At 39.5% G+C, this 26,107-nt stretch overlaps 2 protein-coding genes across 2 annotated transcripts in view; one reads left to right on the forward strand and one right to left on the reverse strand.

Annotated features, from left to right (window-relative positions):
- Nucleotides 1-86: 86 nt before the first annotated feature.
- LOC119835335 (ataxin-2-like protein) overlaps nt 87-26,107 on the reverse strand; it is a 33,350-nt gene continuing 7,329 nt past the window's right edge. Inside the window, exons 3-20 of the mRNA XM_038360098.1 lie at nt 16,080-16,260; nt 15,394-15,640; nt 14,639-14,810; nt 14,264-14,395; nt 13,831-13,949; nt 13,363-13,441; nt 12,065-12,430; nt 11,364-11,534; nt 10,463-10,567; nt 9,622-9,842; nt 9,026-9,164; nt 7,943-8,026; nt 6,255-6,356; nt 2,842-2,938; nt 2,035-2,162; nt 1,430-1,642; nt 626-754; nt 87-217 (exon numbers count right to left, since the gene is read on the reverse strand). Coding sequence (XP_038216026.1) covers nt 146-217; nt 626-754; nt 1,430-1,642; nt 2,035-2,162; nt 2,842-2,938; nt 6,255-6,356; nt 7,943-8,026; nt 9,026-9,164; nt 9,622-9,842; nt 10,463-10,567; nt 11,364-11,534; nt 12,065-12,430; nt 13,363-13,441; nt 13,831-13,949; nt 14,264-14,395; nt 14,639-14,810; nt 15,394-15,640; nt 16,080-16,260 — 2,757 coding nt within the window. The 3' untranslated portion in view covers nt 87-145. The remainder of the gene's footprint in view (nt 218-625; nt 755-1,429; nt 1,643-2,034; nt 2,163-2,841; nt 2,939-6,254; nt 6,357-7,942; nt 8,027-9,025; nt 9,165-9,621; nt 9,843-10,462; nt 10,568-11,363; nt 11,535-12,064; nt 12,431-13,362; nt 13,442-13,830; nt 13,950-14,263; nt 14,396-14,638; nt 14,811-15,393; nt 15,641-16,079; nt 16,261-26,107) is intronic.
- LOC119834629 (retinol dehydrogenase 14-like) lies at nt 4,216-5,450 on the forward strand. The gene has a single exon (XM_038359050.1). It carries the CDS (start codon nt 4,448-4,450, stop codon nt 5,390-5,392), a length of 945 nt encoding a protein of 314 aa, XP_038214978.1. The 5' UTR covers nt 4,216-4,447; the 3' UTR covers nt 5,393-5,450.

The following is a 26,107-nucleotide window of genomic DNA, read 5'->3' on the forward strand; positions in this document are numbered from 1 at the left end:
GGTGCGGCGGGTGCGGCGGCGCTCAGGGCCAGGCGAGCAGGCAGGCGGCGCGGCGGGGCGCGGGGGCGCGGCGCGGCGCGGGGGCGCGGGGCGCGGCGGGGGCGCGGGGCGGGGCGCGGCGCGCGCGGGGCCGGGCCGCCGCGCCCTACGGGTGGGACGAGTGCACGCCCGGAGTGCTCGAACCGCCGGAGGGCTGCTGCGGCGGCAGCAGCACTTGCTGGAGACCAATTAATTAGAATTGAATACCAATAGGGAATTTAATACAGGTAAACTGAAAACATGTGTGGTCATAAGTGCGGTAATTTCGAATCTCTCTGAATTCACAAGTAAATATGACATCAGCATATCATTAAAAAATTAAATAAATAGCATAAATAATTACGGAAAAGACTACTTCTAAACCAGTCTAACTCATTTCACCAAAAATTTTAAACCTATTTTGTACTCTTGAAAAATAACTTAAGGATGCGTTCTCAAAACAGATAGATATTGTAATACACCAAATATAAAACAAAAAACAAAATCATTCAGAAGGTTGTCAATTAACACTTCAAACCAATTATTTGCCGATACAATGATGTGAAGGTCGGACACACTTTCACCAGACTCATGTCGCATATCGCACCTGAACGGGGTGCGGGTGGTGGGGGTGGTGCGGCGGCGAGGCGGTGGGCGGCGCGTGGTTGAGGTACGCCACGTGGTGGTGGTGGTGGTGGTGCGCGCCGCCGCCCGGCCCCATGAGCGGGCACAGCACCTGTTGGTCGGTTTCAGTGAGTGTTGATGGTACATTTTTTGTGGCCTATGTATAATATAAACATAATCGTAAACTTTGTTTACCGTGGAAATGGATTTTTAAAAGAAATTTGATATTTTTTAATTGATAATGTTTTGAATATTTTTACTAATTTCGAGCTGGATGGATTTTTTTTATTGGGTTACCAACAGTACATATACGGAACATAATACATAAACATTACAAAAACAGCTGGTCTGGCACATATACTAATTATAGGCGACCACAACATTTTAAAAATATATCAATAGAAGATGATTTGGCAACGATCGTAGGTTGAACGTAAGCGGGATAAAGGTGAGTTCGAACAACGTTGGTCTTTACAATTTTTGTAGCTTGCGTCTAGTTTCCTATGTAACATGACCGAGCAATCAGCAAAATTATTTGAATATCGAAGCGTTGATCATAGAAGATTCTATTCTATTACCGTTTCAACGAAGCGGCTCAATGGAATACAATGTGTTCTTTTCTTCGTTTGAAATCCCACATAACCCCTTTCCCCGAGGGACATGGACATATATGCAAGATACCCTCACTATGAAAAAGTCATGCATAAGTTACACTTAGCGGAACTGGTGAAACAGGCGATATGAGTAGTTACGATGTTGGCATGTAGGGGTGGGGGGGCGGCGTTACCTGGAACGGCGGCTGCTGGTAGTGGTGGTGCGGCGGGTGGTGCGCGTGCGCGTGCGGGTGCGGGTGCGGCGTGTGCGCGGGCGACGGCGGCGGGTACAGCGCGGGCGACGCGGCGGCGGGCGACGCGGCCGGCGCGTACCCCTCCGCCGCGCCGCCGCCGCCGACGCCGACGCCGCCGCCGACGCCGACGCCGCCGCCGTGGTACATGCGCACCTGGAATGCGGACGTGCATGCCTCACTATGGGAATACTACACGATATCTTCCATCAAATCCACTAGTTTCTTGTATAAGAATTCTTTACCAAACTGAGAACGGATTATATTCTGAACCAAACCTTGATATGAGGATAAAATTATATAATATATAATATTATACGACATAACATTTTCAAATAAAATTACATCTTATAAAAATAAATTATGTCATGTAATGATATAATTTAATAAGAAATATTCGTTTGTTCAGCACACATCATTGGACATATTACATTAACTAGATTAAGTTATAATTACGATTAATGTGTTTGTACATAACCATGTTTCTTAAATAAATAAAATAGACACGTGAAGCAACAGTTAACCGAGTGAGGTGGTGGGGCGCGTACCATGTGCGGGTACTGCAGCGCGGGCTGCGGCGGCGCGGGGTGCGGGTGCGGGTGCGGGTAGGGCACGAACGGCTGCATCGGCGCCGGCGCCAGCAGCGGCTGGCCCGTCGCCGTCGCCACTTGCATGCCTGCGACAATCACACACGAAAATCATTTATATATATTTTTTTTAATTTTAGCTATAGATACTCTCCATTCATATAATAAAAAAAAGTAGTTACTGAGATTAACGCATTCAACAAAACAAATTCTTCAGCATTATATAATGCTAACGGTCCGCCCTGGCTTCGCCTGTGGTAGATACTTATATTGCCTCAGTAAATGGGCTATCTAAGATTGAACGAATTTTTCAAATCGGACAAGCAGTTCCTGAGATTAACGCATTCAACAAAAAACCCTCTATAGTTGCATATAATATTAGTATAGATGTAGATTTACTGTACATGACATTTTCTTGTATGTCACTTGACCGTTCTGTGGCCAGTGTAGGAATACAAGAGACTGTTATATATTAATTTTTACATATATAAAAATTTGTCTACAGACCAGAACTAACGAAACAACACCAGACGTTAACTTAACTAAATAATCTAGCAGAGGCCAATTAATTGGTATGAAAATTAATACTTTATTATAGTATAACCAAGTCAATAAGTCAGAAAACGAAACTGGTTGGTTTCAATCAATCCATCTAATTACATGAATTATGATCATTAAAAAAAACACACACACACACAGAGAGATATTTTCTTCTTCATTAGAAATGATTACAGAAGATTTAGCCGGCTAAATGTCCACATTGCATACCCTTTCTGAAGTTTCTCTGCGGCTGTGTAGGTATCGGCGCGTGCTGACCGGCCCCGCCGGCCACCGCAGCGCCGCCGCCCATCGCCGCTCCGTATATCTGTCAATGAATTAAAATATCTTAATATATATTAATTGCGTGTCACATTGTTTGTCCGCGATGGACTCCTAAACCACACAATCGATTTTTAATCAAATTTGCACACCATGTGCCATTTTGATCCAGCTTAAAAGGATGGGATTGTTTATATCATTTCAATTATGATTAATGACTAATGACCCGGGCGGAGCCGGGGCGTGCAGCTAGTATATATAACTGTCGATGAAATTAACAGTTTAACAAATTTCTTAATGAAAGAAAAGCATTTATTCAGATAGCACGTATGTAAATAAATATTATAGATTATAATTTTTTGTATAACACAGTGACTAAAAGTTTAATTGCACGTTAAATTAGTTTTTAGATAAATAATACAATTACAATTTAAGACTCAAAAATCACTCCATTTTAGTTGTTATCACATCACACAAAACTCCACCCATCATTATTTGCCAAACGAAATAAAACAAGACGTGAGTGAGTGAAAAACCTTGCTCATTTAGTGAATGTTAAAACATTGTTTTAAAACCTTAGTAACGTATATAATTTTTTATACAAACACTTTTTTTGGCTGATGAAACGTTTAAAGAAATGTTTCATAAAAGGACCCTACTAATATAATAAAATAAAGTAACTCTGTCAGTCTGTCTGAACCACTGAACCGATTGGGGTGACATTTGTTACAAAGATAGTTTGAAAACCGAGCCAGGAGAAAGAGTGGTTTTTATCCCTAAAATACAACCGGAACCACAACCATGCGGTACTTTCTTAAGTCGGATTTTCCTTAGACTATCTTTTGGAGTATCCTAGATAACAAATCTTTTTTAAGTCTTTTTTTTTAAAGAGTAAAAAAAAAAAATAATAATAATACACGGATACGGCCACGCGTCAATTAAGTGATAAGTGACACTTGACCGATAAGTGTGTTTATTTTAATGAATTAATTACTGATAATGACATGATATCACAATCTATAGGTACTTATATGCAGATAGAATCAGATTGTAAGTTATTTCAGAATTCATAAAAGCCTCTTCAGATTTATGTCAGTATGAGTTATTGATAGTTTTAAACAAAACATTTGAGTAAAATTTGGATTTAGGTTAGGATAAATTTGAGGCAAAGGTGATATTAAATAATAAGGTAATAATAAGTACTCAATTGAGTATACGAAAAGTAGATTATTAAAAACTCGAGGAGCTTATATGCATTGCACACACAATAAAAATTCGACAAAGATTTAATTAAAACCCAAAGCACAGTTCGCGTTACAACACAGCTATGTAAATTGTACGTTATTCGTTTCGCAACGGAGCCAGTGCCGACGTGACCTTACATCCAATAGGATGTGTTGTGCGATAGCAGAATTATCACAGTAATAATAAATAACAACATTGAAGGAATAACATAAAAATCACATTCCTAATCGGTGCTGGATATACTTTTATCACAATCTTATCAGTGAGCCATTGGCACTCGAAGGTTGCCAATGTTTTCATTAGCAGAAACATGTGGTTGGCGTGGATCGTCTTAGCAATACTCGGGATCAAAGTGTTCAACAAGCTGACATCGGGAAAATGTTACGCGGACACCGTGATGAGCGGTAAAGTGGTGGTGGTGACCGGCGCGAGCGGCGGCATAGGGTTCGAAACAGCCCTGGAGCTGGCGAAGCGAGGGGCCAAAGTCATAATCGCGTGCCGAAACGATAAGAAGGGCGAACGGGCAGTCAGGATTATAAAGAAAATAACCAAAAACAAAAGAGTCCGACACATACACCTGGATTTGACCTCTCTAGCATCGGTGAGGCAGTTCTGCCACGAAATGAGCTCCACAGAAGCAAAACTAGACGTTCTGGTGAACAACGCGGGGGCTATATGCACTACGCGCGAACGCACCAGCGACGGCCTGTTGAAAGACATGCAGATAAACTATTTCGGCCCGTTCTTGTTGACCAATCTTCTGATACCGATGTTGAAAGCGGGCGCGCCCAGTCGGGTCGTAGTCGTGTCGTCGGCCTGGCATAAGTTTGGGACCATCGATGGGATAGACGACGATAGAACCGGCTACATACAGTCGTATGCCAACAGTAAGCTGTGCAATATACTCTTCACCAAGGAGCTGGCCAGGCGGTTGAGGGACACCTGTATAGTGGTCAATTGCCTGAACCCGGGACAGGTGAACACGTCGCTATATAGAAGCTCCACGATATTGGAAAAGTTGAGGAGCGTTTTATTGTATTTCTTCTTCAAAACGCCGGCAGAGGGCGCTCAAACGTCCGTGTATGTGGCGGTTTCCGATGACTGCGATTTGGTAACGGGCGGGTATTTCGAAGACTGCAGGGAGGCGAGGCCGAGTGCGAAGGCTGAAGACGAAGTTCTAGCGAGAAAACTATGGACGGTCACAGAGAGACTCGTGCATTTGAAACCGGATGAATTGCGCGAGGTTTCGTCGTAGTTGAAATAATTATAATCAATAGTCATAATGACCTGTGAATGTTTAACTATAAGATTCAATCCTAAATTAAATGTAGGATGTTTTAATTGGTTTTCACAAATTTATTTGAATATTTAGAGATATTACAAAAATAAAATTAAATTATTGTGTTACATTTCTAGTTTTATTAACCTGAACAAAAATGGTATTAGTAAAAAACCACACTGCAAACTGATTAATAACACTCCAGTTTTATGCATCATTATTATTATTATTATTAGATAAGATGTCCAATAGAAGATGGAGCTTGAAACACACGCAAAAACAAAACGTGATGGGTGCCCTGTGATTTCCAAATTAATACACAACAAAATTCCAAGACTGGACGGTCATTTTAATACTAGAAGAATGCTCAAATACTCAAAATGGCAATTAAATTTTTACTATCCAAAAGACTACAAATATCCCAGACTTTTATTATTTCACATCACTTCTGAACTGTTAACCAGAAGTGCCATAAAATAAACAAAGACTAGGGCGTCTATTTAAATTGATTTCCGAGTTTAAACTTGAACCTATACAATATTTAGTAAACAGAGGCGTAGCTAGGGGGACAAAGGTCCTGGTGCATAGGGAAAGAATCGGGCCCTCCTCCCCTCTTTCAAAGCTGAGGTTAGAGGGCCCCCTGAGCTCCGGGGCCCTGGTGTACTGCACCACCTAGCCCTATGATAGCTACGCCACTGTTAGTAAAGAAAAAAGTAAAATTTTTAAAGAGCATCATATATGGATGATAGGGGTTACATTTTTTGACCCCTAACAACACCGGGGGGGCAGGGTGACCGCAGCACGTTTTGGAAATCACGTAAGAGCACCGGGCGCTCACCGCCTCGTGCCCGTGCCGGTCGCGCTTGTCGGCGAGCAGCAGTATCGGCGCGCCGTACTGCCGGCACCCATCGCAACCCATCTCCACGTGACCGTTCGGCGGCTGCGCGTTCATCATCAAAATCATCATCACGGTATGCGATTTGTGATCAGACTTGTGTGCGAAACAAGGGATACTCCTTCAAATATACCAGTTCGTACGACAGAGACAATACGACAATACGAAAGTTTCGACGATATGTGACACTTGCCATCTCGCACCGGGGAAGTACCACACCCCCACAGAAGACCGGCGTGAAATAGCATTCTGCTGTGTTTCGTTCGGTGAGTGGGGGAGCCGGAGGCCCATATCCTTTTCCTTCCCCTTCTCAGTCCTTTCCTTTATTCCTCTCGCCTATCTTTTCTTAATCCCTTCCCAATTTAAAGTCGGCGTTTGTAGAGGCGTAAGGTCTGTGATCGACTTTACGCCTCTACAAATGTTCATGGGCGGTGGTAGCGCAGCGCATCAGGCGTCCCACCAGCTCCATGGCCGACTGTGACATAAAAAAAAAACTTCCTACTAATACGAGTATTATAAATGCGAAAGTTTGTAAGGATGTGTGTGTCTCTTTCACGCAAAAACTACTGAACTGGTTGCAATAAAATTTGGTACGTAGACAGCTGGACAACTGGAATAACATATAGGCGACTTTTTATCCCGATATTCCTACGGGACACGGACTTACGCAGGTGAAACCGTGGGGCGCAGCTAGTAATAATATATGTTCCATTCTTAAATCCGCCGAAACAATTATCTATATTGCCTTCAACACGTCCAATATTTCTTTAAAAATAATGATATTTTAAGTATACTTATTATATTAGCAATATGGTATCCAATTTTAATCTTACACATTATATGTAAAACAGTAAAAAGTCAACTAAAAAAAACCACATTACATCAGACCATTTATAAATATAGTTATATATTGAACTTGTTTTTATTTGGTGCTAACATCAAAATTGTTACTACTTTTTGCAATTAATAAATTTATATAGCAATTAATAATATGCCACCACTGCCGCCACATTTATACAACAAAATGGCCATTGATTCATTGCTAGCAGTTCGCCCCGGTACACTATATCACTATATAGTAGCCTATGTCACTCAGCGAAGTTGCAGCTTTCGAATGGTGAAAGAATTTTTAAAATCGGTCCAGTAAACAAACAAAAATACAAGAATTTGTAAAATATTAGTGTAGAAGTGTATGCACAAAGACAGTTTGAGACCTGAGAAAGCACAAGGGATAATTTTATCTCCAAAATCTAATTCGGGAACCATAATAATCATTTTATTGTGCGGGCGAAAAACTAGTTATTATTTCTCTATATTATAAATGTGACAGTAACTTCGTCTGTCTGTACTTCACACAGAACCGATTTGGACGATATTCCATACAAAGATAGTTTAAGACCAACAAAGTACAGAGGAAATTTATTTATAAAATCCCCGTGTCCCAATTTAAGTCACCAAACTCCTTCGAAACGGCTGGACCGATTCATATAAAATTTTATGTGCATATTGGATATGTCCGAGAATCGGCCAACATCTATTTTTCATACGCCTAAATGTCAGCTAGTATATAAATATATATTTCAATACATTTCTTTCGTTGAATGAGATAAAAGCACACGCAAAACACTCACGGGATGCGGATGCGGCAGGTAGGCGGGCGGCTGCTGCGACGCGGCCGCGGCCGCCGCCATCATCGCGTACGGCATCGCGGCCATCTGGAAGTGCGGCTGTGCGGTGATTGGATGTCACGATTATTCATTGATACTCATTTTTGGATATTGGATGTTCGCACGTTGTATGGTGGGGCATAAACACTGTACTGTAAACGACTAGGCTCACGGACGCCCGTTAAAAGGCGTTGTGGGAAATATGCATTGAAATTGACACCTTATTCCCAGGCGGTAATGTTCAAAATCTATTGTTTCGGTCATTACAAACTCTGCCCAATAAAGAGTTTGGATTTAAAAAATTTTTGAGCGCGATTGCTCGTCTAGTCGTTTATTGTAGGTATAGTACATGGGATATAAAAAAAAAAATATTGATAAAATAGTAATTACGAATAGTTTATAGAGGTCATGAAACATATATTGCAATAAGATATATTGATCTTATATTTAGACAATAATACATTATATCTTTAAAAAACATGTTGTGTTAACAAGGCATATAAATATAAAATAACCTTATACTTATGGTAGGGATCAAACCCACACCAACAATCTATACAAAGAGAAATAAATACAATATTCAAGGATAGACCAATTGGAACATTGATTATTACGCTTCCAATTCTTTGCTAGATTTTTTTATTTATATAGACTGTTCAGTGTACAGTTACTTAACAAAATATAATTACATATATTTCAAATACAATTACATTCAACCAATTAAATAATTTTCAAAATTGATTAAATAGTTCTCGAGTTTAACAGTAGCAAACAAATGTTAAAAACAACATAGAATATTTTCTCTAATTTCAACAACAAGATAACTGACAACATAATTTAAAAACATTCATAGGCAGTGGTGATCACTAACCATCAGGCGAACCCCCAGCCCAGTTGCCCGATTGTGCCATTAAAAAAGTATTGTTGTTGTAGTTGTATTAATGAAGAAAATTCAGATTCAAATTCATTTATTTGCTGCTTGAAAACGTACATGCAAAATAATAATTAATATAAAATAAAAATTTAATAATATAACAGCACACTCACCATGTGCGGTCCGGGCGGCGGTGCGGGCACGTAGCTCACGCCGGCGCCCACTACGCCCACACCGCCGAGCCCCACGCCCACACCGACGCCACCCACGCCCACGCCGCCCACACCCATCGGCGTGCTCGGCGTGTGCGGTCTGAGGGGTACGAGTTTGTTAGTGATGATTGTACTTCTTCATACTTTAGAGTTTAGATTCGTTCAAATATTAAATTAGGAATGAAAATAAAACAATTTACATTGATTAGCAGCAATCTAAAGATATACGGGAAACACTTTTACATAACAATTGAACAACAATTAAATGAATGCATAATAGTAATGAGAAAAAACAAATTTATTGCCACTATAAAGTTCACACTGATGCTGATTGACTATAATTGTATGTTATCAATCACCAAACACAAAACAGAAAGTTTGTTCAAGTATTTATAGCATTGATTTTTAGCGCTTTATAAATGAGAAACTTTGAGAATAGGAAAAAAAATGAAATCACGAGGCGGGATTCGAACCCGCGTCTGATACAACTTGACAAACTCCACGACACAACTGGAACCGATACACCGGAGGGGGGAAGGGAGGGGGGACGTATTCACCTGCTGTGCGAGGGCGTGGTCGGGCTGCGCGGCGTGAAGGGCTTCGCGCTCGGGTTGAACTCCTTGGCGTTGGGGTTGAGCGTGGACTTCTTGAGCGTGGCCGTGGCGCGCTCCACGCTGGGCGACGCGCCGTCCCGCGGCGACGCGCCGCGCTCCTCCGCCTCCTCCGCCTTCGGCGCACCCGCCGCCCCCGCCCCAGCCACCGCCGCCGCCGCCGCTGGCTGCAACCAACCATCATAACCATATAAAATCTATATCACAATAGTTAAAAAAATATATTATTAGGTAAGTTGCGATTGCACTATTGATATAAAAACTTTATTAAATAAACATCTGATATCTAAAAGGTTAAGATACACATAGGAATCTCATATGTGCCACACTCGTCTCGGGTTCTTAAATTTACAAGTTAAGATACAAACATTAATTCATTGGATCCCGCAATGGAGGCAATGCCTGTTATACGGAGATAGATAATTATGATATGAATATATATAAAATATAATGAAATAATGGTTACTAGTCCAGTGAATACAGTTTATTTTAATCATTTAATGTTCCAAAGTGAACTTTCATTAACCGCATTCATATTGTCGCAAGTAAACCAAATTTAAATAGTATCACACGGGAGGCACAAGCTTACAAATATAAATAGGATCATCAAAATCAGTTCTCTTGTCAAACATAGTCAAATCGAGAGCCTCCTTCTTCCAAGACGGTTAAAATAAAAAAGTCCCAAAACACAAAGTGTAATTTCCTAACCCCAAGTTGACCAGTATAGTAGATGTGTAGAAGCTAGCTGTGTTAGCGAAAAATCGATTGTTGATGGTGATGGGAGTACCTTGTGATGTTCTGGTGCTCTGGCCGGTCGCTTGTGAGGTTCCGACGGCGGTCCCACATTAGCCGACACCTCCGGTGGACTGGGCGCCACGGGACACGGTTGAGTCTGTGAAAACGTATAAATTTATATAAAGCGTGGAAGGTACAAGCATCTATACATTATTCTAAAATAGTAACAATTAAACACAACATGTATTTCTCAAAAGATTATCATTTGAGTTATACACAAAGAAATACAATTTACAATCATTATCATTGCACTTCGCTTAGCTCTATAAATTTTTTTTAAGATGCTATTCTAGACCCTGACGAGTAACCACATTTTCGTTAATTAGCTGGATTTAGCTGTTTCCATTTGCTTGCAGACGTCTTAGAAGCAATTTCTGAATTTCCATTACCATGAGCGACGTTTTAGAAACTCCTGCCTTACTCTATTTCACGTCGATTAAACGTGGCTAAGCTCGAACATCTGATTAAGCTAATTGGCTTTTATATTCACACAATGCCTCACAGCAATTATGAACCGTTACAGTTAAGTGTGTAAGCCAACTAACCGACGTGCATTATTTCACATATCTATACTAATATTACAAAGCTGAAGAGTTTGTTTGTTTGTATTTTTGGTTGGTTGGAAGCGCTTATCTCAGGAACTACAGGTCCGATTTGAAAAATTATGTCATTGTTAGATAAACCATTTATTGAGGAAGGCTTTAGGCTATATATGTACCACGGGCGAAGCCGGGTCGGACGACTAGTTCTACATAAGGAACATGGAACGCACTCATTGCACAGGGAACGGACAGCAAATTCTTTTTATTTTTAAATAACTTAGTACAAAATTTAAAAATTGTAATTTATCGAGTGTAGATCCAAAAGTTATGATCAAGTGTGGGCCCACTCACCGGCGGCTGTGGGTTGTGCGGCGGCGGTTGCAGCGGTTGAACGGGCGGCGCCGTGGGCGCGGTCGGCGCGGCGCCCACGCCTACGGCCACGCCCACGATACTCGCCGGGCCCACGCCCACTCCCACCGCACCAGACACCAACTTGAACTCCTGCCCGAACTTGCGCAGCTCCTGCGGTGGTTGTGTGTTTGTTATTTACTGTCAAGACTAAACGAATATTATAAAAGGAAACACGTGGTTTTGTATCTATGTTTGTAATCTTTTCAAGAAAATTATTCAAAGGTTTTCACAAGTCTAGTCGCGTTGGGGTAGTTGGGATCGCATGGGAGATAACAGCTTTCAAATAAAATAAAAATCATACAAATCGGTTCAGCCAGTGAAAAAGTTATGTGGAAACAAGCACTAAAATAAAATATAGGTGAATAGATAACACAGTTTTTCTTTTGATAACTTTAAGGGCGATCTCAATCGTCAATTGCCATCAATTTGGAAAACAATAAACAAAAAAATAATAATTTAAAGTGTACTTTACTAGATAAAGATAATCCTTCCATGACCCTAATATCTTTGATTAATCAGCTAAATCATAACTATACTACTGTACAAAAAACACGAAATTTCGTTACTTTTTGACGTGAATGGAATTCGATATTTTTATATCATTGTATATGGTAGTTTCGGATAATACAATAATCAAGTACCTGTAGTTCATCTTGCCTTCTCGGTTCTCTAGGTTCTCTGGAATCTCTCTGTTCCCTAATCTCCCTTTGCTCTCTGGGATCCCGTTGATCCCTTGGATCTCTTTGTTCTCTCGGGTCTCTCTGTTCCCTGGGATCCCTCTGCTCTCTGGGGTCTCTTTGTTCTCTTGGGTCCCTCTGTTCTCTGATATCTCGCTGGTCCCGTGGGTCCCTTTGTTCCCTTGGGTCTCTCGGCTCTCTGGGATCGCGCTGGTCTCTGGGATCCCTCTGTTCCCGGGGGTCTCGCGGTTCCCGAGGGTCCCGTGGCTCCCGAGGGTCCGGCGGCGCGTGCCCGCGCCCGCCTCGACTCGGTGGCTCTGACGCTCCGCTCTGTTTAGAAATTACCCATTAACACGAAATTATAGTGTCAGTACTCTTAAATCAACAATTAAAATCGATTATAAATTGACTTACTATTTATTTATTCTTTTACTGTACTACTAGGATACTTTTCTTGTTAACTTTTTTTTTCACATGTTCCAGTTGCCAAGATTAAAATATAATGTAATACGTAATGTAATTATTCTTAAAAACAAAAATTAGACCGCCTTAAACGTTTTAGATCCAGACAAAATTTTAATGGGATCACACTCGCAAATAATAAAAGAATCACCAAGTTAAAACTACTGAACAAATATCAATTTCAGTTATTGATGTCGGTTTATAAAACATCATACGACATATTGCTGTATATTTATTTCAATTAATAGTTTCTTGCAAAATTATGTATGCAATAAATTATTATATCTATATAGACTAGTTCATCACACCTTTTAAGGATTTTTAATCAGGTTAGAAGCAAACTTAAATACTAATAATTCAAAGTAAAATATTTATTTCAAAAAACAATTTTTGTACAAACGCGTCAAAATGGTAATCACAATTATTTTTTCATTCGGACAATTATTTTATTATTCTCACATATTTATAATTACGTGTCACTACGAAAGAAAAAAAAAATACAAAACTGCTTTTTCATTAACAAATTGGAAACTTTAAAAGCAGCCTTAGGCAACATACAAAAAAATCAAAGAAACCACTTATAAAACAATTTTGTCAACTTAATATCTTATTTCTAAGGTAAGGCAGTATTCACGTCACCATATTTTCTTTCAATGTTCATTCTAATGTCTACCGTCCCGACGGTTCCTTTTAAAACGACCATAATATGGTCCGTTATTCGAACGATAAGGACGATACGGCTGATATCGGTATGGAGTGGTGGGATTTGGAATGGTGGGATTATGGTGTCTGGTACTAACGTGGTGGTGGTGCGGCGGGAAGCCTTGCCGCGCCGGCACCGGCGTCCGGGGCTCGCCGTTCATTTTGTTGTTTGATGGCCTGAAAATTATCATTTTGGTTTTTATTTATTTATATTCATGTTTTTGCAAATGCGCCTTCTAGTTTAAAAGATCAATCAAAAAGTGTTTATTCTATTATTGATTTCTGTGAAATTGTAAAAGTAATTTTTCAAGTCCCTGAGATTGGTAAGTAAAGAAACTTTACTTTTATATGATTAGTTAACATATTATACTATTTCTTTATTTGGTTCCCATTATTTTTCAACCGAGTGCTCTCTCTACTTCAGAGTTATAAGTGTCCCGTCCCGAGTATACGGCTGAATTATAGTCTGATTAACAAAGCCCCCCGAGATAGAATTTCGCCGATTGTGCATCTAGTTGGTACGTAGGAGCGCGGAGGGTGTAAATGCAGGCGAGGTGTGTACGTACGCGTGTGCGTGGTGCGGGAAGGGCGGCGCGTGGTGGCCGGCCGCCTGCGCCGCGTAGCTCTTGTTGCCCGCCGCGCCGCCCGCGCCCGCGCCCGCGCCCGCGCCCGCCGGACTCGTCACCTGCAATTCATTATAACATCAAATTCAACATCAAATTCAAATAGTGAATAATTATTATCAATTTACAATTAATGAAGTGAATCTTCTTTAGAATCGTTGTGATTTCAAACCTGATGCAACGGAAAACACGACAGGTAAGAGACACAAATACAAAAATGTGTAGAATGAAGCCGGAAAAGAATGAGACAGAAATATACATACTATTTTATTAATTATGTCGATTTACTGAAGTTTCACTTCTATCGTGTGTGAATCGCACTAACACCTTTTTTAATCACAAATTTTGTTTTTGAAAAAAAAAATTGTTCACGTACCACATGGTCGGCGGGCGGGGTGAGGTGGTGGCGGGGCGGGCGCGGCTCCTTGTCGCGCTTGGCGCCCGGCGACCCGCCCCCGCCCGCGCCGCCGCCGCCGCCCTTCACCGGCTTGCCCGCTTGCTGCTGCTGCTGTGGGGATCGCAACATGTACATTAGTATGGGGGGAGTTATACAGCGTCATAGGTTAGGTCGACCTATTCCCGTTAGGGACGAAGGACTGGAATATAAAACTATATATATATTTTTTTATTTATCTATCGACCTATAATCTAAACATTTTACACCAAAGAGAACTACCATATAATCAAGCAAGTGCCTTTCACAACTATTGCATAAACATAGTACATGTAAATATATATAATCCGGCCTCACCTGTCCGTTCTTCCTCTTGTTCGGTATGACGTACTTGGGCTGCTCCTGCGGCGGGCGCAGCACGGCCGCGAACCGCTCCTCCTCGTCGCCGTTCTCCAGTTCGATGCGCGCCTTGTACGTCGCCGCGCCCTCGATTTCGGCCGCTATCTCCTCCGCTTTGGCTTCTGCTTCCCTGTTTACAAATTAGGATTGGTTTTAATGCGCTTACGATTGCTAATTAGGAAAATAAATGTCACATCTGGTAGTTACGGTTACACCTACAAAATTCCCTCATTAAGATAGATAGATTCAAAATTGTTTATTTTTATATGGGCCATCATTGAGACAGCATTTAAAATGCCAAAGTAACACACTTTTGCTTTCCGTTTGCCTTTTTTGAACGTAGTAATGGACTAATCTTTAGCTAAACACTTATGTAGAGTAATTTTTACTGCAGTGAAACATCTCCTCACTCTATGGGAATTTCATTTTACCACGCGATCAAAACCACTAGTGAAAAGCTAGTTATTATATACAACAGCCACTTAGATGCGTTCATAATCAAGTCATTATAACCTCCATTACACCTTTTTTTGTTGTTGCCCGTTGGAAAACCCTCATGGAGTTCCTCTGCCCTCCGGGAAGGGCAAAGGGGACTGTCAGACTCTTATCGACTAAAAACCAACCCGTATCCCTCATGTACCCTGTATCGGAGGGGCGGGTATTGGCCAGACACCTAACCTAACCTAGGCTAGGCTCACTGGCACGCCGCTCACCTATAGTCCTGCGTGTCTTTCCGCTGCAGCTGCACCGTGTAGCCAGCCAGCGAGTGGTCGTACGTGCTGTGCACGCCGTACACCTCCTCGTTCTTGCGGAACATGTCGTTCGCGTCCCAGCCGTTCGCGCGGTCCAGCTCCAGGTCGTCGAGGCGCGCGTCACCGTTCAGCGAGGGCGTGTCGCCGGCGTCGCCGTCGCAGCCGTCCCACGGCTCTAGCTGCCGCTCCTCCGCTGAGCGCCCGTTGCCTGCGCGTCGCGGGTTACGGGTCATTTATAAATTGCGCCACACGTTAAATTAATCTAGATTACTATTCATAAATACGTGTATACAATTTGGAAAATTGTTACGTCACATTATGGGGGAGGATTATTTATGGATGACCCTTTAGAAAATGTGTGTATGAAGCTAGAGTGTATGTTTTGTGAAACACGCTATCTCAGTTATACTGGTTGTTAAGGATTCCTACAGGCTATTCTATAACTTCGCGCTAGGTGTTGCGCTTCAAAGAACAATTTATACAGGAAAACTTCATACTATTTCAATTCGTTCACTGCATGTTAAAAAATATTGATCCATTCTTCGTTCGTGAAAAAGGTTTGGGTAGCATATTATATACATAATTTCTTTAGCTAGCATAAGTTATATTATCAGTACATATTTACACAGTCAATTACGTACACCCACCATTAAACTTGCTAGATATCGCGCTGTCTGTTTGAAACACATCGTGCGTCGCGTACTCGAGGTCCGAGTCCTTGGCGCGGATCGACACCACATCCTGCGGTTTGAAGATCAGCTTCTCCACCACTGAGTCCACGGCCACAACGCCCTCTTGGTCCACGCGGTGCGCTACTTCTAGTACCACCTGGAAATTGATAAAACTTCGACATGATAAATTGCAAAGTGACTGTTGAATGTCTGCCCAAAGTAGTGACTGAAATGTTGGAGTTTATCTTAGACGGAATAAAATGTTTTTCTTTCAAGAAAGGACATAGATATAGACATCCATGTCCTATCTTGATATAAACGTTATTTTATCCCATTCAATTCTATATACAGTCATTATTCGGCATCAAAACCAAAAATACAGTAAGGAAATATCAAACAGTTGTACAAAATACGTATAATGTATAAGTAATGATATAAAAATGGTCCCCACATCAGTATAATTTACAGTGCCACCATATCTCGGAATTTAAGGGTGTCGTTTCACTGTAAACGCTAGAGTAATAGTTAACCTTTAGAATATTAACCCGGGCATCACTTTGTACAGCTTTCGGCATATCTATCAATTAAAATATAGAAATATTTAGATTTAGATTTTTAGATTAAGGATAGTATATAGAGCACTTGAAGTAGTCCACACTGACAATTGAACATATTTAATTTATAATTTTTCGCCATTTCAAAGAAAAGTCGATGGCTACAGTGCCAGAAAGTTTTATACACATAAAAATATTTTACACACTGTACGACAATTATTATATGGTTATCTATGACGATGTACCAAAAAGTGATACCAAAGTTCAGTAACATTAGCGTGATAGCAAACGTACTGCCGGAATTTGTACACTGTGCTAAATCCTATCAAAATTCTTGTTAACTATTATTATATTCCATTAATACGAAGTTTAGTTAGGCTTTGGAAAATTTTCACATCCACCATTTACATGTAAAACGTAATCTATACCAATAAATAAATGAATGTGTCTGTTTGTGTTATTAAAATAACTGCCTTACACTAAATACACTTAAATTGATGTTTACACAACACGTGTCCTTGTTTTTCTCCGATTTATGTCTGTTTCCCCCATATGTGGAACGGCCGGGCCGATTTAGACTCGAATTTCGCTCTTAGATAACTGATATATTTTATTCCAAATCCATTATTCCCACGGGTACATCTCATGAAATGCTTTCGCTGCGTATTATAAGGAATAAATTAATTACCATCCAACAGAAACATTCGTAGAGCCGACGAGCCGAAGGGGCCCCCTAGCAACCGAACACCATTCCGCTATTTAGTATTCAGCCTTTGTTTGGGCGTAGTTGCTATCTAAAATTCTCTAGGTCTCTGGCAACTTGACACCCAGGCCGACCGAATACAACGATACGGCCACACATTAATCGTGTGCCCGCTTGAAGGTTCCGCGAATTACATATGATACTCCAAGTGAGATAGAGATAAAAATTAGACCTTTTAACTTGAATTGTGTCTTTATTTCTGTTTATGTTGTGTCTCTTTGGTTGGTGTTGTATCCATAGTGATATTATAAAAGAGAAAATTGTGTTTGTTTGTCTTTGTATCACGTCGTAACGGAGCGATTTCATGGTATGGTTTTGACGTCTTGAGATAGTTAAGAGATGTAAAAAATGCTATATGCGCACGTGCGCGCGCACATATCGCGCGTGTATTTCGCGACATTAGAATACGCTGTTTACTAACAAATCTCTTGATTGTACTAACACTAATATCTTTCTAATATTATAAATGCGAAAGTTTGTAAGGATGTGTGTGCGTTTGATGCTTTTTCACGCAAAAACTACTGAATCGATTGCAATGAAATTTAGTACGTACATAGCTGGATAACTGGAATAACATATAGGCAACTTTTAATAACTTTTTATCCCGATATTCTTCCGGGATGCGGACTTACGCGGGTAAATTGCTAAAAAATCTGAGTGATTTGCCTTAACATGATTTTAAATTTTTAAACGTTTCGATGTATTTTTGTGATTTTATTCTATCGAAGATGAAACATTCTCAAACTATATCAGATAAGCATACATACCGAAGCATATCATGTATGTTTATTACTGCATATACTTTAAGGTATTATTACAAAATACGCTTTTAACTCATGTGGTCGCATCTGTGAACTGTAATACACAAAACGTAAGTAATCTACGACAAAAAAAAAATTATCATAATAGGCTGTATAATCGTAATCTGATGGACTTTAAAATACAACAGAGCAAAAACAGTACAATTTTAATCCATGCTACATAATTCTTCACAGGGACTCTTGTGAGGGCTCATGGGCAGTGATGATCGCTTGATAATGGGCGCACCACTTGTTCGTTTGTCCGCTTTCTTTTATATAAAAGAAAATATATATATATAATATTTTTATTCCTCGTCAATATGAAGGGATAAAACGCATATTGTGTTATTCTTTAACATAGTCTAACACGGACGATCACTTCTCTGAGACTAAAAGCGCGATGCCAATATAATAAACGGCCATAAATAACACACTGTGCCTCCGTCAGACGTTCGTGAATCTGACGTGTTTTCAGCTCAGAACAATGCCCTCAAGACGTATCCTTCAGAACATTACGGTCATTGCACCGTTTTCAACGATCCTAACTAATATTATAAATGCGATAGTTTGTAAGGATGTGTGTGTGTGTGTGTGTGTGTGTGTGTTTGCTGCTCTTTCACGCAAAAACTACTGAACCGATTGCAATAAAATTTTGTACGTAGTCAGCTGGACAACTGGAATTCACATATAGGCAACTTTTCATCCCGATATTCCTACGGGATACGGTTAATTACACCCCAGGGTTTACCTACGCGGGTGAAACCGCCGGGGCGCATCAATTTTTTTTTTTTTTATAATCGATAGGCAGACGTTTGACCACAATACCACCTGATGGGAAGTGGAGATGTGATCTACGTGGGTGCACGTCTACCTAAAAGGTGCCTGGTTTTGAAGAGCTCCAGGTTGTATTGGTTAGGAAAAATAGTGGCGGGCTAGTATTCCATACGATTCGGCGGGCGCGTACAACAAGCGACATTCCCGCACACTCGCCACTACACTAGGAAGTTCGTCGGAAGATAAGCATGATTCATCACCGGATCACATCGCGCTGGTGGCATTAGATTACTGCGTTGCAATGTCCTTTGGCCGTATTTCCATATGTTACGACGCTGTTGTGAATGTGTTGTGTTTTACGGCGCCTTTTAATACGGTTTTATTCGCTTCACCTGTATGTGTGTTTGTACCTGCTTCCTTTAGACTCGATTTTGACCGACTCTTAACGAACAGATTATATTCAAAGTTTGTACATGTATAAAGGATCGATGGTAATACGATAATTTAATGAGTTTATCTTATTATCCTGTATAGGATCGCCACAATCCCACTAATATTATAAATGTGACAGTTTGTAAGGATGTGGGTGTTTGTTACTCTTTCACGCAAAAACTACTGAACCGAATGCAATGAAATTTGGTACGTAGACAGCTGGAAAACTGGGATTACATATAGGCAACTTTTTTTCTCTTTATTCTACGGGATACGGACTTACGCGGTTGAAACCGTGGGGCGCAGCTAGTTAAATAATATTCTTACAAATAGTTCGTATAAGAATGGAGAACAGAAAAAGCGTGTTTTAGTTTTTTTTAACGGTGTACATTTATTATTCAAATATCATAGAATTCGTTTAAATTAAACTGTGGAAAGGCGTTTGTTTACAGGGTAATTATTATTACTATTACGAATTTGTGATGTACAGTCGTTACAGTCATTCATTGCGATAAGGCTTCTGTAAGTAGTTAGATAAGTCCATCTTCAGACATATTTTTATTGCACCAGGGGTCAAACCCACAACTCGTGTTTGTAACCATTCATTAACCACAACGCCGAAGCGTGTTTTACTTCGTTCAAACAAACTTGGATACGCTGGCGAATTGTTATTTGTGAGAGAAAGAAAATAATTATCACGTTGTTTCAGCCGTGAGACGTCCACAGCTGGACAAAGGCCACCCTCAAGAATTTCCACCACGTGGGTTCGTGGTGGAAATTCTTGGAACCTATCTACGGCAATCCAATTCTGAGTAACCTAGTTTTCATCATCCCCAATGACACCCCATTTTATCCTTGGCCATAAACGTGAAAGTGCATACATATGTTGTCTTTGCTTAGGAAGACGAATAACGTATTGGCAATGGGTACTTTCAGTTCATTTCACATAATAAAAGGTTTCTATATTCCACTGTATGTTTTTTAACACGAATTTATTAGCTTCATCTGTATGTTTGTATGTAACCGCCTCGCTTAAACTCGGTTTTGCCCAACTCTAAGCGAACAGACTTCATTCAAACTATACACACTTATCAAGGATCGGTAAAACCATAATCATTTCACGCTAAAAGATTGGGAAGAAACTGGCCTTCGGGACACAGTTCACCACTAGTTCGAGGGTTAGGGTCTGTATTATTTTGTAACTACTCTTTCTGTTTTGTAATAAATGAAATTAATAAAATAAATAAATGAATAGATAGGGATATAGGGACAGAGAGTTTATCATATTATCCCAAATAGGATCGCCAATATTCAACAATTACCTTACGTATACTCTTTATAAATGATTGCTTTTACTTATTTTAATGTATTTTACAAAAAAAACAACAATAGAAATACGTCCTTCAAATAAATCAATTCTTTTTGTTTCCAAAATAGCTGCAACTACTACATTGTAACATTGTACTTGTCAATTACTTGAGTCTTGCGATTGCTTATTGTTAACAAGGCTATACGCACTCTCTTCGCGCTCGTCTCTTTCATCTTAAAGATAACGCTCGTAATTTTAACTATGCTTCGAATTTTTATTATCTACACTAATATTATACAACTTTTGTAATATTTATATGTTTGCAACGGTTTCACGCAAAAACTGCCGGACCAAAGTCAAAAAAAAGGTGTGTGTGCGATTCACACATGATAGAAGTGAAACTTCAGTAAATCGACAAAAGAATGAATAAAATAGTATGTATATTTCTGTCTCATTCTTTGCCGGCTTCATTCTACACATTTTTGTATTTGTGTCTCTTACCTGTCATTTTTCCGTTGCATCAGGTTTGAAATCACAACGATTCTAAAGAAGTTTCGCTTCAAAATTATTACAACATTGGAAATAAAAGCGGCAACTTCACTGAGCGACATAGGCTGTGCGACCAGCTAGTATTATATAATTCAGTTCTTATCATATTTAAGAAAACGTACACGTCGAAAAAAAAACGTATTGCGACAGGATAACCATAACCATAACCATAACGAAACGATTTTCAGGTTCGTACATAATCGATTACATAAAATTCGAGTAACTTGGTCAAATTTCATCATAGCAACATCATTCGAGTCGATTAGAATCGGGTCACTCATAAATATGTCATAAAACTATTTCCCATTACAGCACAATGTGTAACAAAGTTACTTTATTAGATCGTATACTCTCACATAAAAATACACTTTATTGCCCGAGCACTTAAAGCTAATTTCCAATACATCTAAATATTTTTCCATTCCATGTCGATTAGAGAATTTATTGGTATGGCGTTTGTTTTAAAGTTCGTGTACGCGATGCGAGAAGTGGGCAATCATTGAAATTTATAGTTTCAAGTGTACCCTTTTTAACCGACTTAATAAAGGAGGTTGTCAATTCAACCATACATTTTTGGCGAGTTAAAATCAAGCCGCACATAAACTCATCATCAACAGTTTCACAAAGCGTCCATTTGCATATTATATGATACCAACCGCACGAAAACAGTTAGGTTAACTCCCATTCTATGTACTGTCTAGACATTTTTAGACAAAAAGTGAAAGCGCGATCGTCTACGGTGCCCACATAAAGACTTGTTGATATTGGAAACTCATTATGGTTATATAGCTTATGAAATGTGCGCTCAGCAATATCGGTTTTTACGACGTTTAAGATAAACGTGTTTACTGATACATCATAGTAAATGGATTGGACGCTAATTCCTAGATTGCACATTCAATTGAACATTTGTTTGTTCATTTTGAGAAATAAAAAAGTGGGTCGATTATTTATTTATATCAGATGACTTGAGAGCAATATTTTAACTTGTCTAGTAATGAAAACGGATGCAAAATCGAATAAAGAATACATATAATATAAGTGTTATTGGAATTTATCCATATACTTTGAGTACAATAGTACCTCTGCAAAAGAACTCGCTTTTAAAGGAAAGGACTGTTGAGGGTGAGGAAAAGGATACGGGCCTCCGGCTCCCCCACAAATCGCATACAGCACAGTAGCATTCGCAGGCTACTGTTCCCCGCCGATCTATTGGCGGTATGTCACAATTCCACACTAAATTTATTTCAAAAAGACACAAACAGTGTCCGTAAAAATACTAAATATCTATTAGAAAAAGCTATCAGAGGTTAATAGAGAGAGTGACGTTACGATTTGATAAATATTTATATACGAATGAATATTAACTACATCGAACTTAAAATATCGAAGACTTACATTACTATACTAATTATAGAGGTGTCTGTATTAGAAAATGAATAATTATTAGATCGTTTCGTGTGCGACGCTTAGAATCAAAGTTTAATTAATTCCCATGAGGGATCAAGTGTGGTAAAATGCAGCCTACGCCACTGTCTAGTCTCCTAACTGCAGACACGAAAAAACACCACAGGTGTTCCGTTTGCGCAAATTTGCGCATGCGCTATAAAACTTTACCTCAAAAAATGGCGCGAAATTAAAATTTGATAATTATGACTTAAAACTTATGATTGTAAAAATTAAAAACCGCTATGAGGCGTGCACTTTTGGATTTTCCAAACTTTTTATAATTATAGTAAGTGGCTCATATCTACGAAGGTATTTTTGGGGTATTACACAATTTCTCTACCGTCTATTCTTCAGACGATGATGTAACGTAGATAAAGCTTGATTGATGGGACATAATATAAGTTAATATGACAGCTATGGCGGTATACCGCTGACAATATATTTTATGAACTTTCTATACAATAAAAAATAGACCACAAATGTCAGACTAGTGAATTACTTATCATCAACAATGTATGCAACTATAAATTAAAAATATCACACTAATATCATAAATGTAAAAGTTTGTTTGTTTGTGATGTTTGTCCGTCAATCCCGCTGAAAGTACTGAACGAATTTTTGATGAAACTTGGCATACAAACATGGTATGTCACTCACATGGATGATAAGATACTTTTGATCCCGATCAAATGCTCCCGTGGGATAAAACAGGGATCTTGATATCCGGGCGGCGCCGGGACGAGCGTCTAGTAAAGTAGCCTTTAACGAATACTTATGATAAGAATACGTAATACAAGCTACGCTTCACGGTTCACTCGTACACTAATCAAAATATTGTAATGCGACTTCATAAGTTTAGTATAAAATGTTTTTCTAATGAATTCCTATATAGATATATATTTTTCTTAATAAATAAACTGCATTTAACATCCAATACTATAGGTATAAGATGTATTTATTAAATTATACAGATAATATAAAGGCCGTTGTATAATTATAAATTATAATATAATTTATAATAATAATATCAAATGGCTTGCAAATTCTTCACAACGTAGGCGCATACATTATCAATACCTTTTATAACATTACCTTGACTCACTTCCTGACTTAAACCAATATCCCTACTAATCCCTACTAATCCCTACTAATATTATAAATGCGAAAGTAACTCTGTCTGTCTGTCTGTCTGTTACGCTTTCACGCCTAAACCACTGAACCGATTTTCACAAAATTTGATATGAAGATAGAAATGAACTTGGGAAAGGACATAGGATACTTTTTATCGCGAAAAAAGGGTAGAAAGGGTTGAAAGAGGGGATGAAAGTTTGTATGAAATTATTGTCAAACCGATTTTGATGAAACTTGGTATGAAGATAGAGATGAACGTGGGAAAGAACAAAACATACTTTTTGATGCGAAGAAAATACTCCTTACCATGTCGCGCGATATAAGCGAATTCTACGCGGGCGAAGCCGCGAGCAAAAAGCTAGTAGCTTAATAACTTTAATGCAACTTGGTACTTCAAGAACGTATTTATGTAATTCATAGCTTATTTCGGTTTAAACTTAAAACTATAAGAATTCTACCCCTACAAATATTATAAATGCGAAAGTTTGTAAGGATGTGTCTGTGTTTGTTGCTCTTTCACGCAAAAACTACTGCAACGATTGCAATGAAATTTAGTAGGTAGATAGCTAGACAACTGGAATAACATATAGGCAACTTTTTATCCCGGTATTCGTACGGGATACGGACTTACGCGGGTAAAACCGCGGGGCGCAGCTAGTAATTAAATATGGCCGATATCTACTTGAAATCTTTGAATAATATAGAAATTTTATTCTTATGGGCCTAAAGTGTATAGACTTTTTTAGAACTGGTAAATTATCTTTGCATTCAGACGATTCATCCAAACGAACGAACTTGAATAAATAAATATTTGAGTTTGAGTTAGAGTTTGGCAAGTGATAAGGGGTAAGGGGGGGGCTCCGTTTCCCTCTCTTGGATGCAATCGCCTGTATAAACTATACCATAAAGATTGCAAGTAACGTTTGTAAAGCGCCGAGATCACAATGCGTATATCGATTCGACCCACTTTACAGTTTCGTGGTAGATAACAGTTTTGCGGGCTACGTACGTCTCTATTTTATGCACGAGAGTGGATAAAAATAATTTATAGAACACTATAGCCATAGTAGCTGCACGCCCCGGTTCCGTCCGGGTACTCATACCGTTATTGACATATGATTATTGATATAATAAAAACCATCGTATCTTTTAGGTTGCATCAAACTTATGTTGTGGGAGTCGGGCAAGCCTCTGCCCGAATTGGGCCAACTCGCACCGGGGAAGTACCACACCCCCACAGAAAACCGGCGTGGAATAGTGGCATGCCACTGTGTTTCTTACGATGAGTGGGGGAGCCGGAGGTCCGTTTCCTTTTTTTCACCCGTACCAGTCCATTTCTTCTTTCCAGTCGTTAACCCTTTCCTTTTCCCTTACCCCATACAAGCGGGCAGTGCATTCGCAGAGACACTACCTCTGCGTAAGTAGTAAGTAGTGCAGTAAGGCGGTAGTGATCGCTTGCCATCAGGCAAACCACCAGTTGAGTAGCCGGTTATGAAACTAATGATATGGTCATTCCATTTAAGAGCTGTTGTGTTTATCAGTGGTACATCACTCGTTTCTCACTAACTATAGATAATCTGTCTATGATCGCTCATGCTCAGCAGCTCGTGGGGACATTTTGTTGAATCGATAAATGCAAATATCAAAACTATTCTCAAGGAGAAACTAAACAACCACAAATTAAATGCGAAATTGCGAGCATTATTAAGGATTATATTTATATTAAGACATTACGGATCGATCGTACAATAAAAAAACGAATATTACAAAAACAAGGAAGTTAAATTACGAAAACAAATTAATGTTATTACGACCGCCTAGTGAGCCTAACCGAGATGCGGCACCAAGATAACATACATGTAGTTGATTGATATTATATTATTGGTATGGAGTTAGTTTGGTGCCAGTAGCTGACAATTTCGCTTATTTATACCACTATCGCTACCATGTCAAGAACTAGCTGCGCCCCACGGTTTCACCCGCGTAAGTCCGTATCCCCTAGGAATATCGGTATAAAAAGTTGCCTATATGTTATTCCAGTTGTCCAGCTGTCTACGTACCAAATTTCATTGCAATCGGTTCAGTAGTTTTTGCGTGAAAGAGCAACAAACGCACACACATCCTTACAAACTTTCGCATTTACAATATTAGTAGGGTAGGATAGTAGGAAGTAGGACAGTAGGATATTATGTTTGACAAATGTAACAAATTGTTTTAACTAAAGGTATAAGGACACGAGTGCA

This window comes from Zerene cesonia, chromosome 2, assembly GCF_012273895.1.
Source record: "Zerene cesonia ecotype Mississippi chromosome 2, Zerene_cesonia_1.1, whole genome shotgun sequence".
Lineage (NCBI taxonomy): Eukaryota > Metazoa > Arthropoda > Insecta > Lepidoptera > Pieridae > Zerene > Zerene cesonia.